A 26,122-nucleotide genomic window follows, 5' to 3' on the forward strand; every position below is an offset into this window, starting at 1 on the left:
CTGATTACCATTTAGCAAATTGAGAAGTTACTTCATTTCACTTGGTTACAGAAATCTTATTTTTTGTTGCATCTTATTTGGTGTTGCATCAACCAAACATGTTTGGGGTTTTTTGTTTCTAGTACAGTGGTAAGAGAGGATAGTTCTGCCTCAACATGCTTGTGCCGCAGAGCTCTGAGAGGTACAGTAGGTGTGCTAAGAGAAGAGGCTTTTACAGGTGTGGGAGGGAGGCTTGCTCGGCTTTTTGTGCCTACCAGCGGTATTTCTGATCGCACTTTCTGTGAGTTTTAGATAAGCCTCGGGACTTTCAGGGATCAGTATATCTGCGAAAAGAGCACAGTCTAAGTTGACAGCTAAGTCTGGAAACCGTGATTCCTTGTGGCAGGAAAGTAACTTCCTAGGGAAAAAAGCAAGTTAGTTGTTCTAGATGGATAGCTCTTCAAGACACAGCAGGTGTGCGCACACTCACCAAAAGTTTCCTGAAATAAATCAGACTAAGAGCGCACAGTGATGGACAGGGTTTGATGAGCCAGGCACTGTACTCAGCACTCATTCATCCTCACAGAAACCCTACAGGGTGCACAAAGTATTAGTCCCATCTTATTGATGAGAAAACTGAAGTCCAAACTTATCCAAGTTTCAAGAGCTAGTAAGTGGCAGAACTGGGACTTCAAGCTAGACAGATTCTAGAGTAGCATTGTCCGGTACAAATACTGTGAGCCACAATAGTAATTTTCACTATTCTAGGAGCCACATGAAAGAGTAACAAGAAACAGATGAAATAATGTTAATATTCATTTTACTAAGCCAAGATATCCAAATGATAACATGCAATAAATGTTATTAATTGTCCATTCTTTCTTTGTGCTAAGCCTGAAATTAGTGTATCATCAAAGTGCATTTGACACAGCAAATCCCAATTTTGCACAGTCATGTTCCAGGGCTAGTGCCAGTCACATGTGGCTAGTGGCCTCATATTGGATGGGGCTGCTTTAGGCGAGAAATGCCTATTAGGCTATACTGTAAAGATAAAATAGAAATGAGAGAAATCATTTTCTTTTTAGAAAAGTCATATCCTTGGGAATCCAAGTGTGAACCATCAGAAATAAGCAGAAATTTCCTTTTAAAGAATGGATGAGATGCATTTAAAAGTGCTACAAATTCACTTCCAATTATTTATTCTTTTTTTACTCCCCTTCTTACAATGCTCCTCTTTCTCTTTCCACCCCTTCACCATATACATGTCCTGCGGGGATTGTCCTTGTTTCCCTTTATATGCTCTTGCTGTGTGGTTTCCTGCCCTCCCTCAGGGACAATCACCATTCACATGTGGCTATGCAACCCATCTGCATTCCCACTGGAATCTTCTAAAGTATCTCAGACTCAGGCTGTGCAGAGCTGAGCTCCTTGCCTCCCTGCTTCTCGCTGCCCTGCCCTGGGCCCACAGACCCCCCGGCCTTCTCTCTGTCCTGCAGTCCTCAGGTCAGCGAGATGCCCAGGGCAGGAAATGGCCTCAATCGCAGTTCAGTCAACCATCAGTTACGGAGACTCCTCATGATTTCTCACATGTTCTCCCTTCTCTCTCTTCCCAATGCTGGCTGCTGCCTTAGTTCAGGCCACCATCATCTCTCTGCCGTGGGTCATAAAAAGTTTCCATTTGGACTCTCTTCCAATTGCCTTCTTCTATTGTTCTTTGAAAACAGGCATCTGATCACATCACCTCCCTTCTTACAGCCTGCGGTGGCTCTCCATTGCCTTCAGGATAAAAACTGAAGCCCTGTCCGTGATGAACACGCACTCTATGCCCAGGTCCAGGTTTGTCTTGCCACCTCCTCTCTGTCCACTGCATGCCTTCCAGTCTATATATAGCCTTGTCGTTCTGGACAACCTTCAGGTGAACAGTGGCCAATCAGGCTGAGACGGGCACCCTTAATTTTCTTCCTCTGAACACTGCTACTACATCCACCTGACTGACTCGTAATCGTCCTTCAGGTTGCAGCTCAAGAGTCTCCCCCTAAAGCCTCTCCTCAAAGCTCCAGGTCAGTCACCCCTTGGTTGTGCTTCTACACCAGCACTTGTACACGTATATGCTATCGTAGTGCCAAACATTTCACACAGACGTTTCTTATTTGTGTGTGCTCCATACCATAGTGGAAGCTCTTTGAGAGGAAAGGAACTGTGCATCCCAATACTTACAAAGTGCTTGTGACACAGTATGAACAAAAGTATATTTTGATAATTTTTGTATTTGCCAATCACATTATATCCGATTATTCCATTATGTACAATTTCCCCTAATGCAGAAGAAGGAAGGTGATTCTGCTTAGCTTACATATTTCCAGTACAATATATATTCTTTTGTACTTCCTTTCAAGCCGATATACAGGTAGAGTTCTTTCCTACCTGATAAGCCAACAGCTCCCTGGAGGTAGAAATCTTTATCTTCCTGCCTCTCTTCATCCTCGGAGGGCAGAGTCCTGGACGCAGCTGACTCCAGGTCACGACTGAGGTCATAGTCATGGTCCCACTCCAGGGGGATGGAGTCCACGCTGGCAGGGGTGTCTCGTCCCGACCGCTCGCTCCGCAGGGGCTGGGCGAGGGAGAGGGAGGGGTTGGAGGAAGGCTGGGGGGAAAGCACGCTGTCCGCAGAGGTGTCGCGCCAGCGGAGGTCCGAGAGCGCCGCGGAGTCGTCCAGCTCCGGCTCTCGGTCGGAGAGGTCGGGCTCATCCTCTGGGAGCTGGAATGCAGGCCGGCCAACCCGGTTACCTCGACGGCCGCCCGGCCCCCTTCCTCCCACCTGTCCCGCCTCTCGACAAATCTCCGCCCTTCAGCTCATCTGGGCCGCCTCCTGCCTCGGCGGGGATAACTTTAAACGTACTGTCATCAAATAAGTAAGATTCTTCTGGTCCTTTTTTAAAATGTCTTATAAATTAATCTATCAGAACCTCAGCTTTACCACTGAAAAATGGGAAGAATATGAAAACCTACTTCAAAGAACTGATTCAAGATTAAATAACCTAATGTAAATAAAGGCAACCTGGTACTTCATCACCTGCCATGCAATAAGTACACAATGGCACTTATCAGGAACCAAAGAAAATTACTGATAAAGTGCCAGCTGGTCCTTTTTTACATTATATTACACATACAAACTATATTGTATCACAGAAAATTCCAAGTATTCCAATAATAACCTCTTGCCAATAAGATGTAACTATGGTAGCAATAAGGGAAGTGGAAGAGAAAAAAAAATCAACTAAACAACCTCACCAAATGAGCAATTGTTTACATTGCTTTCACCCCTTTTTTCTTCCAGAAGCTTCATCTTCCTTAGAAGATATGTGCCAAGTACTCGTCTAAGCTCTTTATATGCACCTTAACTCATTTCATGCATAAGGTAATCCTCTCTACAAGGCAGGTACTGTTATGAAAACAGCTTTAGTGGTTGAGGAAACTGAGGCAGGAGACAAGAAGCGACTTGCCCAAGGCTGCAAAGCCAGTATGTCAGCGCCGGGACCGGCACCCAGGTGTCTGGCTCCAGAGTCCCACCCGCTCTACGATGCTATCTTATCCCCCACCATTAATTCTCTTTAGATTTCACGACAACGAAAAGAAGAACGTACAGGCAGGCGGGTCAGTTTCTCATGGTATCTGTCCACGCGCCCGAACACCTCCTGGCGGTACCGCCGGAGCTCGTCCAGCTCCTCCTCGATGACCGCCGCATCCAGGGGCTCACTCTTCTCTATCAGCTGCTCTCCTTGGGCAAAGATCTGCTCCATCTTGTCGTGGTTCAGTGAAATTTCCTGCTGGAAAGCCTAGGGAGCCCAAGTCTCATGTCATTTTTTTATTGCCCACATTGACATGGAATGATCGTAAGATACATATTTAGAAAAACCACGTAGGGGATACTGAATTTACTATATACAATGACAAGCCAAGAAGCTATTTACTTTCTAAAGTACAGCATAAAATTTTTAAACAAGAACAGGAGTCAGAAATAGAATCGTTAGAATTCCATGACCAGAAAGGTGTCTTTGGCCAATAAAATTTACCGCCATGAACAATGTGGGTAAAGAATCAAAGGAAAACAATTCAAACTCATCATAAAAGTTGATAGCACTGGTTATCCTTGATGAAAAGCAATGCAAGGTCACTGAAATAAATTTAGCATTTTTAAGAATTATGGTTGAATATTTTAATTTTGGATTTCCTGATCACAGGTCAAACATGACTAAGGGAAACCATTCAAATGACAATTAATGTCACAAATTTTTCTCAGATGATTCTTTTATTGTTTCAGGGCATAGACAGGGAAGACAATTATATAATTATTTGGAAAACAAGGAATTCTGGAGGATTACACTCATTCTATGTGGCTCAAGAGTGTTAAGCTACTGGTGTTAAGTTTCAGAGGATAAATTTTAATACAAGAATACTCTGAAATAGTTGAAACTGTCCAATAAAAAAAATTACCAGGGGGGGAAAGGAGGGTGTTGGTAAATTCTATGGATACTGTGTGAGTCCAAAAAAGAAAAGATTCAACTACCATTTGATAGAAATTTCCAGGTGAAGGTTCAAATACTGATTTGCCTGTGAAATGATTTGGGAGAAGTAGTGGCGGTAGAGGGGATGATGGGGAGAGGGGATGCGCAGGACGTCAGTGTTAATTATTATATTTTTTTAATAACTCTGTAATTAAAGAATCTATAATTAAAGGCCAATTCCTTGTTTTATTGTAACAACCTGAGGTTATGGGCATCATAATCATTCTTAAAAACAAAACAAAACAAAAACAAACTAACTATCCTGGGAAGAAAATTTCAAAAACTGCCTTGCTCATTATTCAAGTTATTAAACATTCTTCTCTTAGGGAATTAATATATCTGATGAATATCCCTCTTGTTTACACTAGTCACTGTGTTTGAGTTACACAGTGAAACATATCAAATACGCTTTAAAATTAACTTGGTATCTACAAATGCAGACTATGTGGAATGAAATCTCCAATTTGAAGGTGCTTGAAACATATCAGAAAAAACAAAAGCAAAAACCAGAAATGAAGATGCCTTAACACCTGCAATCATATTAATAGTTAAAAATATCTAGGTTAATGGTAGTTATTACCGGGTGATGCTCTTTATTTAATTTTTAATATTTGTATTTTCTGAAATTTTTTTCAATCAAGAACTTATTTTTTAAAGAGTCCTCTATGTTCTTTACTAAAGGGTCTACAAATCTCTCCTTTCTTCGGACTGATAATGTGAAAAATCACTGATCTATTACCTTGAGTTGTTTTATTTTAGCTTGAACATCACACTCGGAAAAATGCTCAATATTCGTGAGCTGTAGGTCCATTTCCGTCAGCCACACCAGAATGCTGTCCCGGGCAGTTTCGAACTCCTCACGCTGGCCAATGAAATGCTGGATGTGAAAAGAAAATAATTTAAATGGAAAAGTCCACATACACACACTGAGATGGCATTGCCCATTCCAGTGTTCTTCTGTAAAGTCACTTTCTCAACAAGCAATGAGAGTCCTGCAATCCGTCACCATACACACTGACCCTGGATACCCCCGTGCCAGCCCAATGTTATGAAGCTGCTGAGATTATGTCTGAATACTGAATACATATTTTCAAATGGCCCAACGCTGTCTTTCGGGCCTCTGAGCCGAGGGCAGGCACAGTAAGGACCTTGAGTCTGCGCAGGATGGAGGTGGCGCGCTTCTGCAGGTCGTCCCATCTCTGGTTGCCTTCGTGAACCATCTGCTTCAGGCTACAGGCAGAATCCGTGCGGTTCTCTCTCGCCAGGCGGCGGTACTGCTTGTTGATGAGCTCTAGCTGGGTCAGGCTCTCGTGGACCTGTCTCTGGAAAGCCTGAGACCACAGAGAAGCGCATCAGTGAGGAAGACCAATGAAGGGCTCTCAACAAACATGCCTGGGCCTCATATTTCAGTGTCAGAGACAATGGGAAGCCACAAGGTCATTGACAGGGAAAGGACAATTTTAATGAGCATCTACTTCCCCTTGTTAAAGCAAAGTAATGTGGTCAATGTAGCTTAAGGAAGGGAACTGGATCAAAGAAAAATATAAAAGAAAATGGTAAAGAGTAATATTCATATGTATGTGTGTGTGTGTAGGTATATATATATACACACACACAGATACACATATATAACATATACATATATAGAAGGAATATACATACACATATGAAATATACATATATACATACAAGATAATTAACAGCCTGAAAAAAATTTTCTCATGAAACAAATTGATTACAAAAATGTTTATGTGTGCTGAAATGTGAGTTCTGAATGTTCAAAATTTCCAGTGTCAATACTGAGAAAAGATATCTACAGTTAAACTAGGCGTAAACTATATAATTTCCTAAAAATCTAGAAACTGCCTCAATTCTGGGTCTATTAAAAAAAATTAAAACTGCAGAAGATCCTCTAAGTGCAAGCTATCACTAACTTTAAAGAAAAGCAGTTTGCTAAAATGTAAGTAACCCAAGACAGAATAAAGTTTGGAACATACTCTGTTTCCTTTTTGTTGCTCTCATAAATTACTCGGTGTGTATAAAACATTTTAGAGCTGATGGATCACCTTACATATTAGTGTCTTTACTTTTGAGGTTACCCTACAGTTTCTGAAGGTAAATACTCTTTTTTCTTTCCCTCTGCAATACACCATTGCCCTAGCATAAAAATCATTTGGCCAAAAGAAAATGAATATTTTTTTTCAAACTCATATGTATGACTTATGACTGATTTTTATCCTGGCATTAGATGGAAAATTATAAAATTAACTGGACTGTACTCATCTAAATCTCAAAGTTCTGCTTTCTTTGGCCTATCACAGTGTTTACATTTTACCACATTTCTGCTTCTGAAATGGTGTTCCTTCTGAGAGCTGCTTTAAGAGTCTTCATCTTAGTAAATCCAATCTTCTATGCTATAAGATTTTGAATTATTTCCCCAGAAAAGGAGGTGGTGAGGAAAGTCGGCTTTTGCCACTGTGGGAAGTCATGGAGTATGTTTTCCCACTGGAGTGATGGCAGATACCCCAGCACACCCAGATGCACTGCAAGTTTTTACGCAACTGAACAGGGAAAGGCTTTCCTCATGCAAAATTTCGTTTTTGTGATTTATTTCTGTCTTTTAAAGGAATTAACTATAAGATAAATGGTAAGCGCATTCATTCTAGAGGCTAATTATATGGCTAACTTTTGCCATAAAATCTGAGAGTCTAAAATAGCATCAAAAAGCATCTTATATAATCTGCTTTGTAGAAATAAGCCAATTATAAAGGTTTTAACCTTTAGGAAGCTGAGCATAGTAAGATGCAGGACCTGAATACTTCCACTAGCACTGGGTCATATCGGGGTGACCTGAAATCTTTCAGAGCTTACTGTAACTTTTTCCTAGAAGTTTTCTAAGGGAAAACCTTTTAGACAGAAACATTTCTTTTTCTAGAATTCAGTGGTATGGTTACATATAAATCCATATTCAGATATGCAAATCACTCTTACTTGTTTCATATAGTAACTGAAAATTTTAATATATCTCTATAGCTGCCCATCTATGATACTTAGATTTTAAATCCCATTCAGAACAGAACCCACATTTCATATTTAATACAACAGTCTTCTATAAATGCCTGGCTGACTGACATCACAAGGAAAAAATGAATCCTGCTGGATCTGATTGATTTTTAAGTCTTAGTCTTAAAAATCTCAGGGTGTTTGGGAAAGACAAATTAGCAATCAAAGATGATTTTTTTGTAGGTTATATGCTTCAGAAGAACTGTTTGCTGCCAAATTATATGAGTATACACCTGCCTATCAGTGGAAACTGATGGGAAAAGAAATTTCAAATTAAAAAATGGTCAGTTTAGGTTATGCCAGGTCGTCTGTGAAAGAAAGAGGCAGCTGAGAGGCAGGGGCTTCATTGTGTTACAAGGATAGAGCAGGCTCAAGATTGTACAAGCAGGCAAGGACATGGCATCAGTTATCAAATGATTCCTTTATTATGAATATGATTATACTGCTGCTATTTTTATCTGTATGTCATTGAAAAAGTCTTAGTGACTCAAGAAAGGCAGTGCTCTTCACTGGTAATTAGAGATGGCTTATAATTAAAATGTTTTGTTCAATTCTGTAGCCGACTCCAGTTTATCAATGATTTAAAAAAATACATATCTATGCTCCAATTACATTAAAAAAAACAAGAAAATATATTTGGAAGGTAGATTTTTTTTATATCATGGAAAACCATCATATTTTAATCTTAGATGGTTGATGATGGAGATTTATGAAATAAAAAGAATGCCAAGATCTTTCATGGGGAATCACTATTCTTGTTTTCTAATAGAATTTCTCTTTCTTACTACTCTACTTGCAATTCTTGATAATCTTAAAATAAAGCCCTCCTTTGCATACTTATGAGGTAATAATAACAATGACTACAAAGTCATCATCCCACTGTTTGAACAAATAACTTGTGGGTGAACAGTTTGTTTATGTTGTGGGACACCAACTACCAGCAGGCTACTCTCATTGCAAAATTTAATCGTTAGATTAAGTATTTGGAATTACAAGTCACCTCAAATTTCTTTAGTTCTTCCTTGGCAACTGTATAGAGCACCCCAGAAGAGCTGGGGAAGGCAGCTGTCCTTTCCGAAACCTTGAGCCAGTCTTCAAAACGAGAATAGTCATCCAGAAACTTCTGCCACAACCGCCACGTCTCTTCAATTCTGAGACAGAAAATGAAAGGACAGAATCTGGTTTTTGAGGCCATTTGTGCTCCGGAACCCTGTCTGATGCCTGCAACAGGATTAAGAGCGTCTAAACAAGCAACTGCTGTGCCAAACAATAACTGTGCCTTGAGCCAAATTTGACCAGGTGAAAAAGACAACTGTTTGAGCTAAAACGGAACAGCTGTGTGTTTTGTTTTGCTTTGTTTTTAAACACACATCCTGCAGCTCTGGAGTTAGAGTTACCCAAATTGAGTATTATAAGCACATAATGTGAGCTGTGCTGGAGATGTGCAAGAAGTTTAGAAGTGCAACACCATGACTGCCGTGCACACTCATGCCAAAGTTCTGCTGAAACAACACCAAGGTTTGCAAATCCATTTAAGTACAACATCAAATTCAGGCTCGTCAAAATCAACCTAAGACAGCAAGACAAACACTAACCTTTCAAGAGCTCCCCAGAGAGCATCAAGATTATGTGCCTTAAAACATTATGGCAATTTTCTAACATATCACTGTTTTTTCCTGCTTTGAATTTCAAAGGGTTTTTCACACTACCAATTCTGTAACATTATACTTGTTCAGCAAGGGCATATTTTAATTTTTCTCAATTACATTTAATCTGTTAGGTCAGGAGTAATTTGGCTTGTTATTTTTATATATGAGTCCCCATTTTATCCACAGGGGATACATTACACGACTCCAGCAGTACCTGAAGCTGTGAATAGTACTAAACCCTACCTATGCTATGCTCTTTCCTATACATTAGCTATGATAAAGTTTAATTTACAAATCAGGCATGGTAAGAGATAAATAATAATAACCAATAATAAAATAGGGCAGTTACAACAATATATTAAAAATTATGTGAATGTGGTCTCTCTCTCTCTCTCTGAATGTATGTTATTGTACTGCCTTCAGCCTTTTCTTGTGACAATGTCAGATGGCAAAATGCCCGTGTGATAAGAAGAAGTGAGATGAATGATGTTGGTAGGCACTGTGATGCAGTGTCAGGTGACTACTGACCTTACGCTACCTCAGAAGGAGGGTAATCTGGTTCTGGACCATGGTTGACCATGCACAACTGAAGCCGCCGATAAGGGGGGGTATTATATTACCTTTATACCTGCTTATTTTCACAACTAAATGTAAATGATGGCAAGTTTGTGAAACCAAAGCTATTTTTGAGCATTGTAACACAGTGGGAATAGTGAACAATGGATACTCTGGGTAGTTTTGCATTCTTCATTGGGTCCTTCCCCTGTCCCCACTGTTTGAACATCCCAGCTTACTTGAGCCTTCGTTCCATAGACATAGCACAGATATTTCTCCATCGCCGGTCCAGGTTCCGCGTAGCCTGCTGGATGGAATCGCACTCGGCGTCTGTGGCACAAGCATCACAGTCATGTAGTAGGACCTCACACAGGTTGAGGACAGAAGCCACACCCGTGCTGTGTTTCTCTATGTCTCTCTGGAGCTCCTGTAGGGAATAAGCAATGCTCTATCAAATATTTTCAGGCAGATGGGGGAAATTGCAGTAGTACTTGTTGGCTGATAAATGGTTAGGCAAAACCTTGACAGATATTTCATTTTCTTGAATGCATGAGGTTTCTTCAACATCATTTATGACGTACTGCAGGTTCAAAAGAATGAGAAAATGAATTTAGAAATATTTGGGCTCTGTGAGCAATGTCAAAGTGTAAAGTGAAGAATTAAAGAGATATTAACTAAATTAATTAATATCATTAGTGATTGAAAAATGAATATTGTCCCAGACTCTGCTTCATAGATATGTCACTTCCATTCCACCCATCATCAATCAATCAAAGGCATACATGTGTTCCTGCTAAGAGCTGGTGCTCAAGAACTGGGATTTGATCTTCAAAGATCTGCAAACTGTTTTAAACAGTTAATTCACCATCATTAAAAGGTACCATGCTTTAAGGGACCTAGGTTCTTTATCATGTATGACATCATTACCATCGACAGCTTCCTCAGTGAATAATTTTAAATGTAGGACAGAAATAGAAAGATTATGTCAATAATCAAGGCAGTGAATTTCTCCATTCCTACTATGTGAAGTCTTCATATTAAATGCATAGACTATACATGCAAAATGTACATCATTTTTTCTATTGAGCTTCGCATTCAATTTATTCATTCAGTGTTCCCCTATTAAAAGTAAGGTTTACAAGTATCAGTTTTTATTTGTCCTATTCATCAAGGCTTTACTGTATTTACCTTTTCTTGACACAGTTCTCAAACTTGCCTAGCTTTTCTCCTGTCCTAATGATAATTCCCTAACTACTCAGACAGCTGGGATTTATTTTCTTGTGTGAATATTCTTCCTATTTTCCCCCTTAACACCATGTTCCAATGTCTTCTATATAAACATGAGCTTATTGTTGAGTGCAACAACAGTGGATTTGAGTAATTTTTAGATTTTATACATTAGATTCAGGAAAATAAATTCAATCAAAAATACTTATATTTCACTAAATAGTTCTTTCAAATCTCTTGCATAATTTCCTTCAGTTATATAGAAGTTATAACAGAAATTGATGGTCTAAAACACAAAATGAAATACTACAAAAACTGAACTCAATATTTGCTCAAAGATAAAGACAGAGACTTCTGTGAATGAGATCACCAAGTAAATCTTAGGGCCTTAAAGTGCATTTTGCACAAGGATATATATTTGGAAGAAGTGTTAGGTACCTGCACATAATCCATGCATTTAAAGAAGTTACAGCATTTTGACTTAATTTTCCCCAAGTACTCAAAAGTGTTTTTCTCTAGCTTTGTTGAGATATAATTGACATATAACATCGTGTAAGTTTAAGGTGTACAATCTGATCAGTTGATTTATGTATATATTGTGAAATGATTATCACAATAAATTTCGTTAACATCCATCAGCTCACATAGTTATAATTTGTGTGTGTATGTTGAGAACTTTTGAGATCTACTGTATTGGCAAAAGTTTTGAAAATATAGTACTGTATGATAGCCAAGAAATGGAAGGAACCTAAGTGTCCATCAGTAGATGAATGGATAAAGAAGATGTGGTACATATACACAATGGAATATTATTCAGCCATAAGAGGAAAACAAATCCTACCATTTGCAACAACATGGATGGAGCTAGAGGGTATTATGCTCAGTGAAATAAGCCAGGTGGAGAAAGACAAGTACCAAATGATTTCATTCATACGTGGAGTATAAGAACAAAGAAAAACTGAAGGAACAAAATAGCAGCAGAATCACAGAACCCAAGAATGTACTAACAGTTACCAAAGGGAAAGGGACTGGGGAGGATGGGTGGGAAGGAAGAGATAAGAGATTACCGTAGGTTTGTAATATCATTTGAAATCTGGAAGTATGCTGCTTACACTTTATCCTTCTTCCTCAAGATTGTTCTGGCTATTCTTTTGTAGTTCCATATAAAGTTTAGATTGTTTTTTCTATCTCTGTAAAAAATGCATTGGAATTTTGATAGGGATTGCACTGAGTCTACAAATGGCTTGGTTGTATGCACATTTTAACAATATTATTTCTTCCAATCCACAAACATGGAATATCTTTCCATTTATTTGTGTCTTCTTCAGTATCATATAGTTTTCAGTGTATAGCTCTTTCACATCCCTGGTTAAATTAATTCATAGATATTTTATTGTTTTTGATGCCATTGTAAACAGGATTTTTGTTTGTTTCTTGTTCAGGTAATTCATTGTTGATGCATAGGAACAACTGATTTTTATACACTGAATTTGTATCCTACAACTTTACTGAATTGTTTCTTCTAATAGCTTTTTAGTGGAGTCTTTAGGATATTCTATGTATATCATCTACAGAGACAATTTTACATCTTCCTTTTTTATCTGGATGTCTTTTATTTATTTTTCTTGCCTGATTGCTCTGGACAGGACTTCTAGTACTATGCTGAATGGACTAGTAAGACTAGGCATCCTTGTATTGTTCTTGGATGTTAGCTGTGGGTTTGTCATAAATGGCCATTATTACGTTGAGGTACATTCCTTCTATATCTAATTTGTTGAGAATTTTTATCATTTGAATTTTTTTCAAATGCTTTATCTGCATCTATTGAGATGATTATATGATCTTTCTTCCATTTGAGTAATGTGATGTATCACATTCACTGATTTGCATATGTTGAACCATTCTTGTATCCCAGGGATGAATCCAACTTGATCATAGTGTATGATACTGTTCACATACTGTTAAAAGTCTTGCTTGTACTTTGGTGAGAATTTTTACATCTATATTCATTAGGGATATTGGTCTATAGTTTTTTTTCTGTGGTATCCTTATCTGGCATTAGAATCAGGGTAATGCTTACCTCATAAAATGAGTTTGAGGGTGTTCCCTTCTTTTCAATTTTTTTTCTTTTGAAGAGTGATAATGATTGGCTTTAAAGGATTGGTTTTAAATGTTTCATAATTTAATCTGTGAAACCATCTGGTCCTGGACTTTTCTTTGTTGGGAGGGTTTTGATTACCGATTCAGTCTTCTTATTCATTATTGGTCTGTTCAGATTTTCTGTTTCTTCATGACTCGGTCTTGGTAGGTTATATGTTTCTAGGAATTTATGCATGTTTTCTAAGTTGTCCAATTTGTTGGCATATAATTGTTCACAGTAGTCTTATCATTTGTATTTCTGTTAATGCATCCATTTTCATTTATAACTTTTTCCTTGGTTAGTCGAGCTGAAGGTGTGTCACTTTTGTTTATCATTTCAAAGCACCAACTCAGTTTTGTTACTCTTTTCTTTCGTTTTTCTTTCCTCTGTTTCACTTATTTCTGCCCTAATCTTTGTTATTTCCTTGCTTCTGCCAACTTTGGACTTAGTTTGTTCCTTTTCTCATTCCCTGAGGTATCAAGTTAGGTTGTTTATTTGAGACTTTCTTTTTTTAATGAAGGCATTTATCGCCATAAACTTCTCTCTTGAAATTGCTTTTGCAACCTGTGCTCTGTGATCCTACAGGGTTGCAGGCTGTGTCTTGGAGGTGGATGAGGCCACAATCTCGGCTTTGCCTTTCGGTAGGTCACTAACTTTCTCCCATGTTGAGCAAGGTTGCTGGCTGTGCTCTCCAGTTAGGAGGGCTCCAGTTGTATCCCACAGTGAGTGGGGCTAGAAACTGTACTCCACGGTCAAGTTAGGTCACGACCAGGCTTTCTTGATGGGTGGGGCTGCAGGCTATTCTTAGTGATTGAGTGGGATTACTGGCTGGGCGCTCTGCCTGAGCTAGTTTGCAGGCTGTGTTCAGTAATCAGACAGGGTCCACAGTAGGATTCCACTGCTGAATGGGGTTGAAGTATGGGCAACATGGTTGGGTTGGGTTGTTGGCTGGGCTCTATAGCTGGGTGGGGCTATAGGTTGGGCTCTCAGGCTGCCCAGGGTCACTATTCAGGCTCTCTGGTTATGTGGGGCCAGAGCCTATGCTCAACAATTGGGTTGGGCTGCTGGATTGGCTCCCTGCCCAAGCAGGGCTGTTGGATGGGCTCTGTGGCTTCCTGGGTTCTGTGCCAGGCTTCCTGGAGGGGCAGGATGGAGGCAATGCTCAGCTGTTAGGCAGGGCTGGGAATTTGCTTCCCTGCCCAGGCTGGGTGGTAGAAAGGGCTCCAAGCCTAGTATGACTTGTTTCTGGGGACGCAAATCAGGCAGAACTGCCAACTGAGCTCCCAGGTCAGAGAGAACCACTGAATGAGAGGAGATGCAGGCTGGATCTCCGGCTGGGTGCAGCTGCAAGCATAAATGCAGTCCACAATGATTGATCTGAGTGCTGCTTATTGTAAGCAACAGCCCACTTCTCCATCTCAATCTGATCTCCAGTGGTCAAACTCCACCGATTCCTCTAGTGATCCCCATGAGGAGAGACTCCAGTGGGCCCCTGGAAAACATCCCACAATGCTGAGGAAGCTGGATATTCACCATGGCCTCTTTTTCCTACTGGAGAAATTGTAGGCTGAGGGTGGAAACTCCTGGTGCAATGCTGTACCAGCCTAGTTCAGGGGTGATGTGGTCAGAATGCAGCTGTTCCTCTTTCCCTTCTAATATGGGCCTTCCTAGTGTCTGTGGTCTGGGGGGTGCTTCAGTTTCACCCCCGGTTCTGGTATTTTCACAATGGTGTCTTACCTAATCTAAGGATAGCTGTGTGCCGGTCTTCTTGTTAGGGAGACTTAAATCAGGAATGACCTATGTCAACATTTGAATGACACCACTCCTCCCCTTCTGAATCTGTGCTAGAGCAGAGACTCATGGGGGGAACCACAGTGGAAACCAGTGTCGAGGCATCAAAACCAGAACTGCAACAGATGCACTGCTAGAGGCTCAGGGTGAACAATTCTGAGCATGAAAAATTCCACAGGACCCAGTCAGAGGGGAGTCCCACAATTTTGTGAGATTTACCTCCAGGAGCTTGACCAGATTCCCATAGTAAACATAGGAGAAAAATCCCCTTGTGCTTCTGCCCAAAAGTTTTTGTTAAAATCAATATATGAAATAAGGCTTGAAGGGTTTTATAGTTATATATAAGTACCTCAGGACATAAAGATTTTAGTCTCAGCTTTAACCTCCATTGGGAATGGTCTCAAATGGTCATACAGTGTCTCTGAATTTATTCTTAATCTCTAACAGAGAGATTTGATAAAATATTTTCGGAAGCCATCTCAAGTCTACAGCTATTTCTGCCCAATTAAAAATTGTCTATAAGAATTAAACATATTGGCAAGAGAAACATACACAAGCTCCACATAGAGACATAGTAGAAAATGTATTAATTTATTCTACGTACTTATTTCTTTCAATTCTTACAAATTTACTCTATATATTTGCCAGAATTTTTCCCCTTTGGAGATATTTGTTATTTATCTTTCTTTTACAACTTGAACTCCACTGCTAAAATTTTTACAGAGTTGTGGTCAAACACTTTTCACCAAGGTAACTGTAGTAAATATATGATTAAAATAAAATTTACTTAGGATCTACTTTGTGCGAGGTACTGTGTTAAGTGCTTTTCTCATTAGTTTGTACAGTAACACTGTGAGCCACATAATGCTGATTATTAGCATTCTATACATAAGGAATTTGATGGTGAAAATAGTTTATTATTTTGTCCCAGGTCACACGGAAAAGTGGTAAGGCTAGGATCTGAACCCAGGAAGTCTTTACTTTTAATCACTGGTATACAGGTTTTAACATTTTCAATTTAAGATTTAATTAAAAGGTGATATGAACATATATTAATAAATTAAAAAACTACTACTAAACTTCTAATGAAATACTGCCCTTTCTACTCCCAACTCTTTTTCCAGAAACAACCATTTCCATCTCTTGATGCTCTCTGTCTTGTTTTCACTTTTATGTTTCTAAAAAAATATGTTTATGTTGCTATTTCCTGATTTTTAAATTTTGGACATTATCAATGTTTCTATAGTAAAGACAGAATAAACCTCTATATGACTCATGGAGCTCCAATTACTGTTTTAGCACATCTTATACCTAGAGCAATAATGATCATTTGCATGATTATGATTATTTAACATTTTTCACATTTGACCAATAAAATATGCCATGGTTATATGTTTTTATATATTTTTTTGTCTTTCCAGACTCGGTAGTTCTTCCTCACTATCCCTCTCTCTTTCAGATCTGTATTGCTAGCTTCTCTTCTCTGTCTTATGGAGCCATTGCCCCAGACGCCTGCCTAGCAAAGGCCTTCCCTTCGTCCCCAGTCCTGCAGAGCTTCCCCCTAATTTTCCATCCTAATTCGCCATTTCCACCCATCTCTCTATCCTGGCCAAGAGGACAGATATTCAAGACCTTAACTACTTTCCTTTAGTTGTTTTAAGTTTTACCTGCTGCTCATTAAGCTTTTTCTGTATTTCTTCTGAGTCACAGGAATCGTAGACGATGGGCTTGGCCAGCTCTGATTCGATGTGAGCCAGCCACGTCCTCAGGCTGCTCATGTTCTTATCCAGTTGCTGTACAGCGACCAGGGTCTCCTTCAGCTTCTTTACCCTGTGGGCAGAGAAGAGCAGACATCAGCTTCAATGAGAGGCCCCAGCAAGGTCCTTGTGCACAGAATTGAGTGCTCAGTCTAAAGCCAAAGCTACTTTTATTGGCTGTGTGACTTTGGGCAGCTGAACAATTCTTATGTCTCTGTTTCCTCATTACAAGGCAGAGCTGAAGTAAGAGTACTTGTGAGATGGAAATGAGTTGAATAATGCAGGGCAGATACGAGGCCCACCACTCTCCAGCCTTCTACCTGCAGAGCCCACGTCAGTACAGTGTTTGCTACAAGGTGTGCTTTAAAAATGTTTTCCACTCTTTCCAAGAAGGGGTAAAAACCCATTTGTTTAAGACTGCCATATAAATAAATAATCTTATGTGTAAGATGCCAGGAAGACAAAACAAATAAGACTTGACTACTTTCCCAATAAAATATACAATCTGACTGGAGATCTGGACAAGTAAACAATGAACATTAACACAGTGTGGTAAGAACTAAAGAAATGACCAAGTCTGGCTAATTAATAGTGATCAGTTCTGTCTGGCCACATGAGGTAATCATTCATTCACCACTTGTTCTTTCCTTATTCCTGCTGCAAACATTCACTGTGCTAGCTAGATGTGGTGCTAGGTGATGGGAATACAGTGACTTTAGACTTGATGAAAGGGGAAATGAAGGAAAAAACGTTTGAACTGCAGATTGAGAGGTGGATACAAACCAAGCAGAACATTTCTGGCTTAGGAAACATAGAGAAGAAAAGCAGAGGTTTGGAAGACAAATAGTGCCATAATGCCTGGGGCAGAGAGGATAGGAAGAGGAACAGGAGAGAGAGAGGACGTGATAGGAGATGAGGCTGATGGGTAGACAGCATAGACTTATAAAGACCCTGCAGTGACAAGAAAATGGGTTTGTAAGGCATTTTAAGGATAAATAGGAGCTTTGCCAAAATTTATTAGCAGAGGAATAAGATCAGTCCTGATTTTTGAGAATGTAAGTTTGAAGTGGGGCTGTTGTGGAAGCATTCAGGATGTAAATAGAATAGTCTAAGCAGCTTGCATCAGAAGCCCAGACTTGTGAAACGGGATAAAGGTGAGGATGGGGTGGCTGGATTCATGAGTTGTCATGACGTGAGGCACAGGAGTTAGAACTGACGTGTTTTCCTCAGGTGACTAGATGGATGCTGCTGCTCAGAGCACACAGGAGGAGCAGCAGGTTCTCGGGATAAGTGGTGCCTTAAGTCTGGTGAGTCTGAGGGATCAGGTAGACATGTGGGGAATGTGGTTCGTGGGTCTGGAGAAGATGGAGCTCCCTGCATTGGTTTTAGGTGCTGCTGGCATAGAGCTGAAGGCCTATGATGGGAAGTGTTTAACCCTGAAAGGAGGTGGACTAAGAAGAACAAATTTTAAAAGGCTGGTTAAGGAAAGGGGAATCACACACAAAGAAAAAACAATCAGAAAGGAAGCAGGTGAACAAGGGAAGTGCAGCATAAAGCTAAAGGCAGGAAAAGTTTCAAGAAGGAAGTGCTGGGAGGGGATAAGATTGATGTTGCTAAGGGTACAAATCTCAATGGGTAGTAAATAAGCCCTAGAGATCTAATGCATCTAACCTCATGCAACTAATGAATATGGATCTATTGTACAGCATATGAATATAGGTAATACTGCATTGTAATCATATAATGTGATAAATACTGCTTTAATGGCAATATTACCTGTAAATCTATCAAAGTAACAAGTGCACCTTAAGTTTATACAATATTACATGTCAAATATACTCAATAAAAAATCTTAAAAATGAAGGAAGCATTGGTCAAAGTGTGATCTGAATGCCCCATTATTAGATTAACCTGGTTTGCCTCATATAAATGCAGATTTGCAGATTCCAACACGGTCCTACTGAATCAGAACCTCTGGTGGTGCATCTTTAACAAGCACTCCAGGTAAGTCTTATGCACACTAAAGTTTGGGGACCACTGGTCTACTCTGTCAAATGCTGAGGCTTAAAGTGAGGACGCGCGATCTGGCACTTGGAAGGGAGTGAATAGAAACAGAAAACAGAATGCCTTTGGGTGAAGAAAAATACACGTATGGGAAGGGAGCGCTGTCCATTATTTTAAGAAACTTGGCAGTGAAGTTTGAGTACATGTAATATGAAATCTGTAGAATGACCTGGTTATAAGGACAAGGTAATTTTTTTGTTTCTTTGTTCTAATGCACTTTAATACTTCAAATAGCTTTTAGAACGTTGTTAGTCAAAGAATAGGAACTCATGAGGAAGAGGCCAAAGGCAGAAGGAAAGGAGGTGAATTACAGATGAACATAGGTGATGGAGCAAGGCTGCAGAGGAGGCGGGGCCAGGGCACAAGGGCGGGGACAGATACATTCGTTCTGCAAGGAGTTCTCCCAGGGAGGGCAGGCTGTGAACAGAAGTTTGGGAGGGACCCAGGTAGTGTCTCAGCTCCATTATTATCAAGAAATAGCAGCAAAAAAACCAATCAATTATTGGGTCCCTGGTGTGGGCCTTACATGGCTGATGAGTGCTCTAAAATGAAAGGTTATGGGGATGGCAAGCACACGGTCAATGATTTCTGGCACAGCCCTTATTTAAAATTCATTTTTGCTTTTAGACTATGAGTCCTGCTTTCTGGTTCAGAAACTGTGATCATCTTATTGACACTGCCCATGATATAGATAAATGGCAGATAAGCAAAATACTTCAATCTCAAGGTGTCAACGTGGCTCAGCTGAAGAGGTGTCTGCTTGAAAAAAAATGTCAAGTGCTACATGACTTCTAAAACTCTAGGGATGTGATATATCTCAAGGCAGACATCTGTAAGAGAATGTTCTCAAAGACTGACAATGTGCTCTCAGAGTCATCAAGTATTTCTGAGCTCTGTTGCTTTCAGAGAGTAGAGCAGTGATTCTCAAACTAGGACGACAGCAGTGTGGCTGTAGGGGTGCTTTCAAACCACACGTGCCCATGGCTCTCTTCCGACACCCCTGCCGCCCCTTCCCAGATGACGCTGATAGAATTCTCTGGTCAAGAGCCCCCGCTCTGAAGAGAATGTCTCATAACCAAAGGCTTTTGCATGTTTTTATTTATGCTTATTTGCTTAAAACTGATATCACCATTTCTTCTGCAGTTTCTACAAATCAGTGTTTCTCTCTCAAATGTAAATCAAGTCATGACACAATCATTTTTTCTCTTTGTCATACAAATGCTTTCAAAAAGATTTTCAGCACGGTCAGTTCTTAATAATGCCTATATTTCACTAATCACCATCATCATCATAGGAGTAATACCTATGTTTGAATAACCTTTTCACTTTGTAGAGGCACTTAGGTGCATTATCTTATATTATTTTGAAAAAAAAAGTGCATTTAAAAAATTATGTTTATATTCTGCCATAGATCCTACTGATAGGGAGCAGAAAACAAGTGTTGCAATATGTTTCTCATGACTCATAATTTCATTCAGGATAAGGCTTCTCTCATTAGCTTTATAAGTACAAATCGTACCTGTCCCCAGGGCATTTCGAAGTGTTGGCCTCGGACAATAATTCCAGGAACTTTCACATACAATCCACTCACACTTCTCTCATATATAAGACAAAACTCACTTGAGTGTCAGTCAGTGAGCGATAGCTTCAGAAAGGCTATTGTGTACAGAGTTCTTCTACCTGTATGTTCTACCAACAACCACGGCACAGTCTCAGAATTTAACATGGCCCTGGCCCTCCTGTGTGAGTGGCCGAGTCCAAAAGCACAGTCTGCAATCAATAAACCCACTGGAAGAGGACTAAAGAATGGCTCATTGCACTGAGATTGTCTGTCCTGGTTTTACCCCTGTAAGAATGTCCTCATGGGAACCTCTCCCACTTGACCAGCTCCCTGTCTTCAGATTTGGTAGGAGACAAAAAATGGGGTTTTCTGGCAACCTCATAATATCATCATCAGGGTTTAAAGTGGAGGTAGGGGCTGGAAGAATACCTCACTCAGTGCTTGCTTCTTTCTTACTCTTATTTTAACTTCCAGGTATTATTTATGCAGAAGTTCCTCTCTCCATGGTAAGCTCCTTGGGAAGCTAGACCTGTGACTTTCCACTTGTGGTTTTCCCTTTCCCCTGGTATGATAAGCTCGGTGCTTTGCATGAGCTTGGGCACTATTTAAATGTCTACTAAACATTAATAATTAGTATTCTAAGTACAATATTTTTACTTGGTTAACATGTTTTAATTTACTTCTAATTCAGTTGGTTGGTATTAAATGGATACTTCAATTTTCCTTTGCAAACGGCCTCTTTTCAAGGACTAAATTTCATTCATTTTCTTGGTTCAAAAATCACTTGCGAAAATGATCAAAAGAGCCAAGGCACAAAAGGACGCAAGTAAACACTGTTCAATGACATTATCCACACTAGACAAATAATTTACAGGATTAGTAATCTTGTATAATGTTGAACGAGCAGTTAGTGTGCAATATGTCAAGGGCATCGTGACATGGAAATGCTTGTTCATGTAGTCCATTAGGGACAAGTTCCTCTCTTAAGTGACTGTGCAAATTTAAGTAAAGTCAATGTGGGTGAACATTTAAGTGATTTTCCTTTCTCATTTTTTAAAAAGTGTATTTGACTACAAGTGTCAAAATACAATGCGTGTGTGTTGAGGAGAGAGCAGAGGTGAGCTGAGGGGAAGTGGGTAGAAAAGCTCCCATATATCTTCCTTGAGTCATGAAACTTAACATTTGCAGGACAAGGGCCATTCTTTTTTAAGAGAAATGTCCCCAATTTTTTCCATTACTTCTTTAAAGGAAATCCTTGGGTAAAGTGTCATGACATTTTTATTTACCTATCATCATAAGAAGTTTGAGCAACATTCCTTTGGGGACCAGCCAGGGTCATAATTCAAAATGGATGTTGACAGATGTTACAAGTCTGGGTAAGTTTAGCAAATATGATAAAAAAAACGTGTAAGTCCTGCAGCTTATCGTCCCTTTCACAGCTTATGGGTATCATGGGCACATGACTTTTCCTGAGAAGGACTCTACTGCCAAACCCAGTTGTCCAGCTACTTAACACTGTCGTATGAATATCTACATACACACATCTATATCTGTATCTATCTCTTGCTACTTTCCTTCAAACTAATTTAGTAGATCCATAAGCCAGAAAAAAAAAATCACATTCTAAATATAATAGAACAAAAGTACCATTAATAAATCCTATTCATCAGTAGGAATTTGTTTGGGGGATGTTATGGTACAAGAAAAAATATTTTAACCAAATTCCTGGTACGTTATTCTAAGTGAAAAAAACCCCACGAAATAAGCATTGGCATGATGTACTAATTACTGCATTAGAAATAAATTTCTACATTTTGCACATAGGCTTTACAACCTTTATAATAGTCAGTGACCAAAACTTACTGACAAACCTAAACAGAAACAACTTTCTGTTACACACAAAACCTGCCAGGACTCTGAAATATGAGTATATTTTTACTTAATAAAGGGAAAGCTTTCAGCTACAAAACTATGAACTGGTTAAGGCAAAATTTCAGTTTCATCAGCAGCCCATCCTTTAAATAGCAGTGGGTTGACTAACAGGATCTTTTTACTGGGGTCTGTTTTCTGAATGTCTGTACTGTGTCTTAGGCTCTCTACTGTAGCCATACCCCTTGTATGACACATACAGTCCAGAGACAACTGGAATACCAACTCTTAACAGAGTCCACTTAACCTCTTCGTCATGCTCTGCAAGCCCAGTACAGAAAACAAACCAAATAACTCTTAGCAGTCCATGGCTAACGACCTCTTAACACCAATCATCTCCACTTAACCCTGGCAAAAGCAATTACGGATAGCTCCAGCATCTATCCCATAAACCCCGTGTAACTTGAAAGCTATGCACAATGGAAGAAACTCAAGGAGATGCCTGCCTTGTGACATCGCAGTTACAGTCTGGGAGATCTGCATCCACACAGCCGTCCTCTGCCATCCTCACGGCACACAGATCCTCTGCCACCACCATGAAGCTCCCACTTGCAAAAGTCAGGTCTGCAGAGCAAAAGGCTAAATCCTGTGTGGGGATGAAAGTTTCCCCTCTTCTGAGTAAGGAAGTATGAAAATGCTCACTCGAGACAAATGTTGGTTAACTCTCTGCCTGATAATATGACACTGAGCAGTGACAAGTGGTCATGTTTCTAAATAAAACCTACATTCATTAACATGTGCCTGGCTTGATCTCCTGGAATGTAGGCCACGAGTGTAAGAAGGCGAACAGACTCAGTGTAATCTGCAAGGAGGGGGAGTCACCAGGTCCAAAGACACAAGGGTTTCAAAGACAAGGTGGGCTGTGACAATCTGCCATTCTGGAAGGACAGTCAACTTTTCTTGCAGGCTGGTTGCTAAGTTGGAAAGGATATTTGAAAAGATAAGTCACCCAAATGCAAACAAATGAAACCTCCACAAATACAGCAAGCTGCAGTAGCAAAAAGGAGCTACTTTCTTCCTTCAGTTCAATATGCCAACAAGTGGTGTAAGTAGGAGTTTCTGAAGTTATTTGGTAAGAATATTCTGTGGGAGACGTACTTGGCCTTTGCCTCTGAAGAATTTGAACAGGAAAAGTAATGAAGAAATACCATTCTCACCTTACATATTCAAAACCTTTATTTATCCTTTTAAAAATAATGATGTAAAGGGACAAAAATCCCATGCTCATTTTAAGATAATAAACAAAAGTATCTTTCATTTCCTTGCTGGAATTTCAAAAAATTTTTTTCTTTTATGAATTTCAAGAGTTTTCACATTTTCTGCAGTGGGTCTGATTATATTAAATCATAATTTAAGCTTTTATAAGCTCCCAAATTATTAACTACTGGTAATTAAATAAAATGTGATGAATGCTGGCTGCTTTAAATCCTTTTTGGATTAAGGTATTCATACAAATAAATTATGAATGAATGAATGAATGAATAAATAAATAAATAAGGAACATTTGTTAAGTTCTTTTTATAAGGTCTCTGTGATGAATTGCAACTAAAAAGGCATTTGATTCTGGTTGTGTGAGTTGATGGCTTTTAAAACAGAAACACATACTCATTATAGAAGAAACAAACCTGTATTTTACATGAGAAATATACTCCGGAAAACTTAGTTATAAATAAAATTAATTTTCAAATCCTGTGAAAGATATTCTGTTGTGTATTCCTTATAAAACAATCACTCTTCTAATATATTATTTTTATCAATCAGGAATGTAATCATATACACTTTTGGTAATATATTGGTCATGATTTCATAACAGTAGGAGCATTTATTTTTTCTTGATTACGACCAACCTTTTTAAAAACCTGAGATTGAAAAAAAAACGTATTGCCATTATTTCCTTAGTTTAATTACTTTCTATTTTATTTGGTTTTTCTCATGGGTTAAAATTTTGTTTTCCATGCTCAGTATCATTAGCATAATATATTTATTCCAAGGAGCTAAATATAAGGCAAGGCACGGCTTTAAAGACACAATTATTGTAACATCAAAAAATGGTGACAATATCAATGTCCATTAGTTGGGAAAAGACTGGATAAATCATGGTATATTAGTAATAGTTTGTAGCCATAAAAAAGTACAAGATTGGCATATAGGATTTTATAGTACTCACAGTTCTTGCCCCTATGTTGTCTCAATAGAGCTGTGGCAGGTATTCTAATAAACCTTTTTAAAATGAGGCATCTGGGGCTCAGAGAGTTTTGCAATAAGCCCTAGGTCACACAGCCCAAACAGGATGGACTCTTGATTGGTTCTGTGCTGTCTCGGTGCTTGCTGCACCAACATATTCTTGATCCCAGCCAAGCTTTTTGGAATTGACTACAAGGAGATCAGACCAGTCATAAATTCCAAGAATCGAGTTTCTTTTTCCTCTAATGTGGGTAGAACTCCTGTGAGACTGAAACATCTTCCAAGCACAGCTGCTACAACCTCACAAAGTCTTCCCTGCACTGCGTATGTGGTTTGCCTACACAGTCTCTAAGCTCCCTCTGGGATGGGAGCTGACTTCTACTGAGAAAGTCAGTGTGCCGAGGGGTTTGCAGGTACTACCTCATTTAATCCTTCTGGAACCTTTGACATAGGCAGTAGTGGAGGTACTGAGAAGATAAGTAACTTGTCTGATGTCACAGTGCATGTGCAGTAGAAACACATTAAAATGCAGGCAGTTGAAGCTCTAAGCTGAGGCTCTGCCTTGTTCTCATCTGTATGTACGGTACTGTCATCCTATGTCTTAGACTGGAGAAATGGGAGGGACTGTTACATGCACAGAATGGCGTTAGGTCACAGGATTACCACAGTGACCAAGTTAGATACACTTGGATTTCGGTAGAGAAAGAAACTTCAGGCATCTCATCCCACAAGACGTTTACAGTAGCGGGGGGAAAGGCTATCAAGGAGTACAGAGTACTACCAGCTGAGCAGGTAGGCAGACTCTGACCTCATGTGGAGAAAGGCAAGAACAGGAAGGGCAATCAGGGGCCAGATGGGGGCAGGACGGGGAGCAGCAAGATGCCACACAGAAAGGCCCTGAGGTGAGAAGTCAGGTGTATACCCGTTTTATCACTCTCTCTGGTTATGTAACATCTTCTTTTTCATCTTTATATCCCTAGCTTTGGTGTCAGCAAACTACAGTTGGCCACCTGCTTTGGTAACAAAATGTTATTGGAACTCAGCTGGGCTTTTCTATTTTTGGCTGTTTTTGTGATAAATGGCAAAGGGGTTTTGGCAGAGGCCATTTGGCCCAGGAAGCGTAAAATATTTACAATATGGTTTCTGTGCAGAAAGTTTGGCAGCCTCTGTCCTGTAGCAACATGCACAGTATTTCATACATGGGAGTCATTTGATAATTTTTAAAACATCATATTTGTTTTTACTCTACATCTATACAATGTTTTAGGGAATTATAATAAATATACAGATTAAAAGCAACCAGTCACAAAGGACCATCAATTGTATGATTCCATGTATACGAACAGTTCAGAATAGGCAGAAAGTGGATTCATGGTGGTCTGGGGCCAGGGGAAGGAGGGAGAGTGGAAGGGGTAGAAGTGATTAAGACTTTTATTTGGGGTTGATGAAAATGTTTTAAAATTGACTGTGGTGATGCACACACACACAGCTCTGTAAATATACAAAAATTCACTGAATTGTACATTTTTGCTAGGTAAGTTGTACGGCATGTGAATCTATCTCAACAAAGCTGTTATTGAAAAAAAAAGCCAAATAACTAAAATGTGCTTTTGTTTTGGTGATGGGGCCTTTTAGGTTTGATAGAGGGAAGCATATGC

The 26,122-nt window shown here is 39.5% G+C and overlaps 1 protein-coding gene across 14 annotated transcripts in view; it reads right to left on the minus strand.

Annotated features, from left to right (window-relative positions):
* SYNE1 (spectrin repeat containing nuclear envelope protein 1) overlaps positions 1-26,122 on the minus strand; it is a 418,491-nt gene that overhangs the window by 20,590 nt on the left and 371,779 nt on the right. For 8 of the 14 annotated variants that reach the window (XM_073219768.1, XM_037023189.2, XM_073219771.1 and 5 more), the window contains 8 exons: positions 16,637-16,799; positions 10,051-10,238; positions 8,608-8,758; positions 5,693-5,875; positions 5,284-5,421; positions 3,624-3,815; positions 2,404-2,737; positions 255-323 (listed from right to left, as the gene is read on the minus strand). In XM_073219768.1, coding sequence (XP_073075869.1) covers positions 255-323; positions 2,404-2,737; positions 3,624-3,815; positions 5,284-5,421; positions 5,693-5,875; positions 8,608-8,758; positions 10,051-10,238; positions 16,637-16,799 — 1,418 coding nt within the window. Of the gene's footprint in view, positions 1-254; positions 324-2,403; positions 2,738-3,623; positions 3,816-5,283; positions 5,422-5,692; positions 5,876-8,607; positions 8,759-10,050; positions 10,239-16,636; positions 16,800-22,726; positions 22,929-26,122 lie in introns of those variants that run through there. The other 6 variants (XM_073219773.1, XM_073219774.1, XM_073219778.1 and 3 more) reach the window with 4 other exon arrangements.

Source organism: Manis javanica, chromosome 13 (assembly GCF_040802235.1).
Source record: "Manis javanica isolate MJ-LG chromosome 13, MJ_LKY, whole genome shotgun sequence".
NCBI classification, from domain to species: domain Eukaryota; kingdom Metazoa; phylum Chordata; class Mammalia; order Pholidota; family Manidae; genus Manis; species Manis javanica.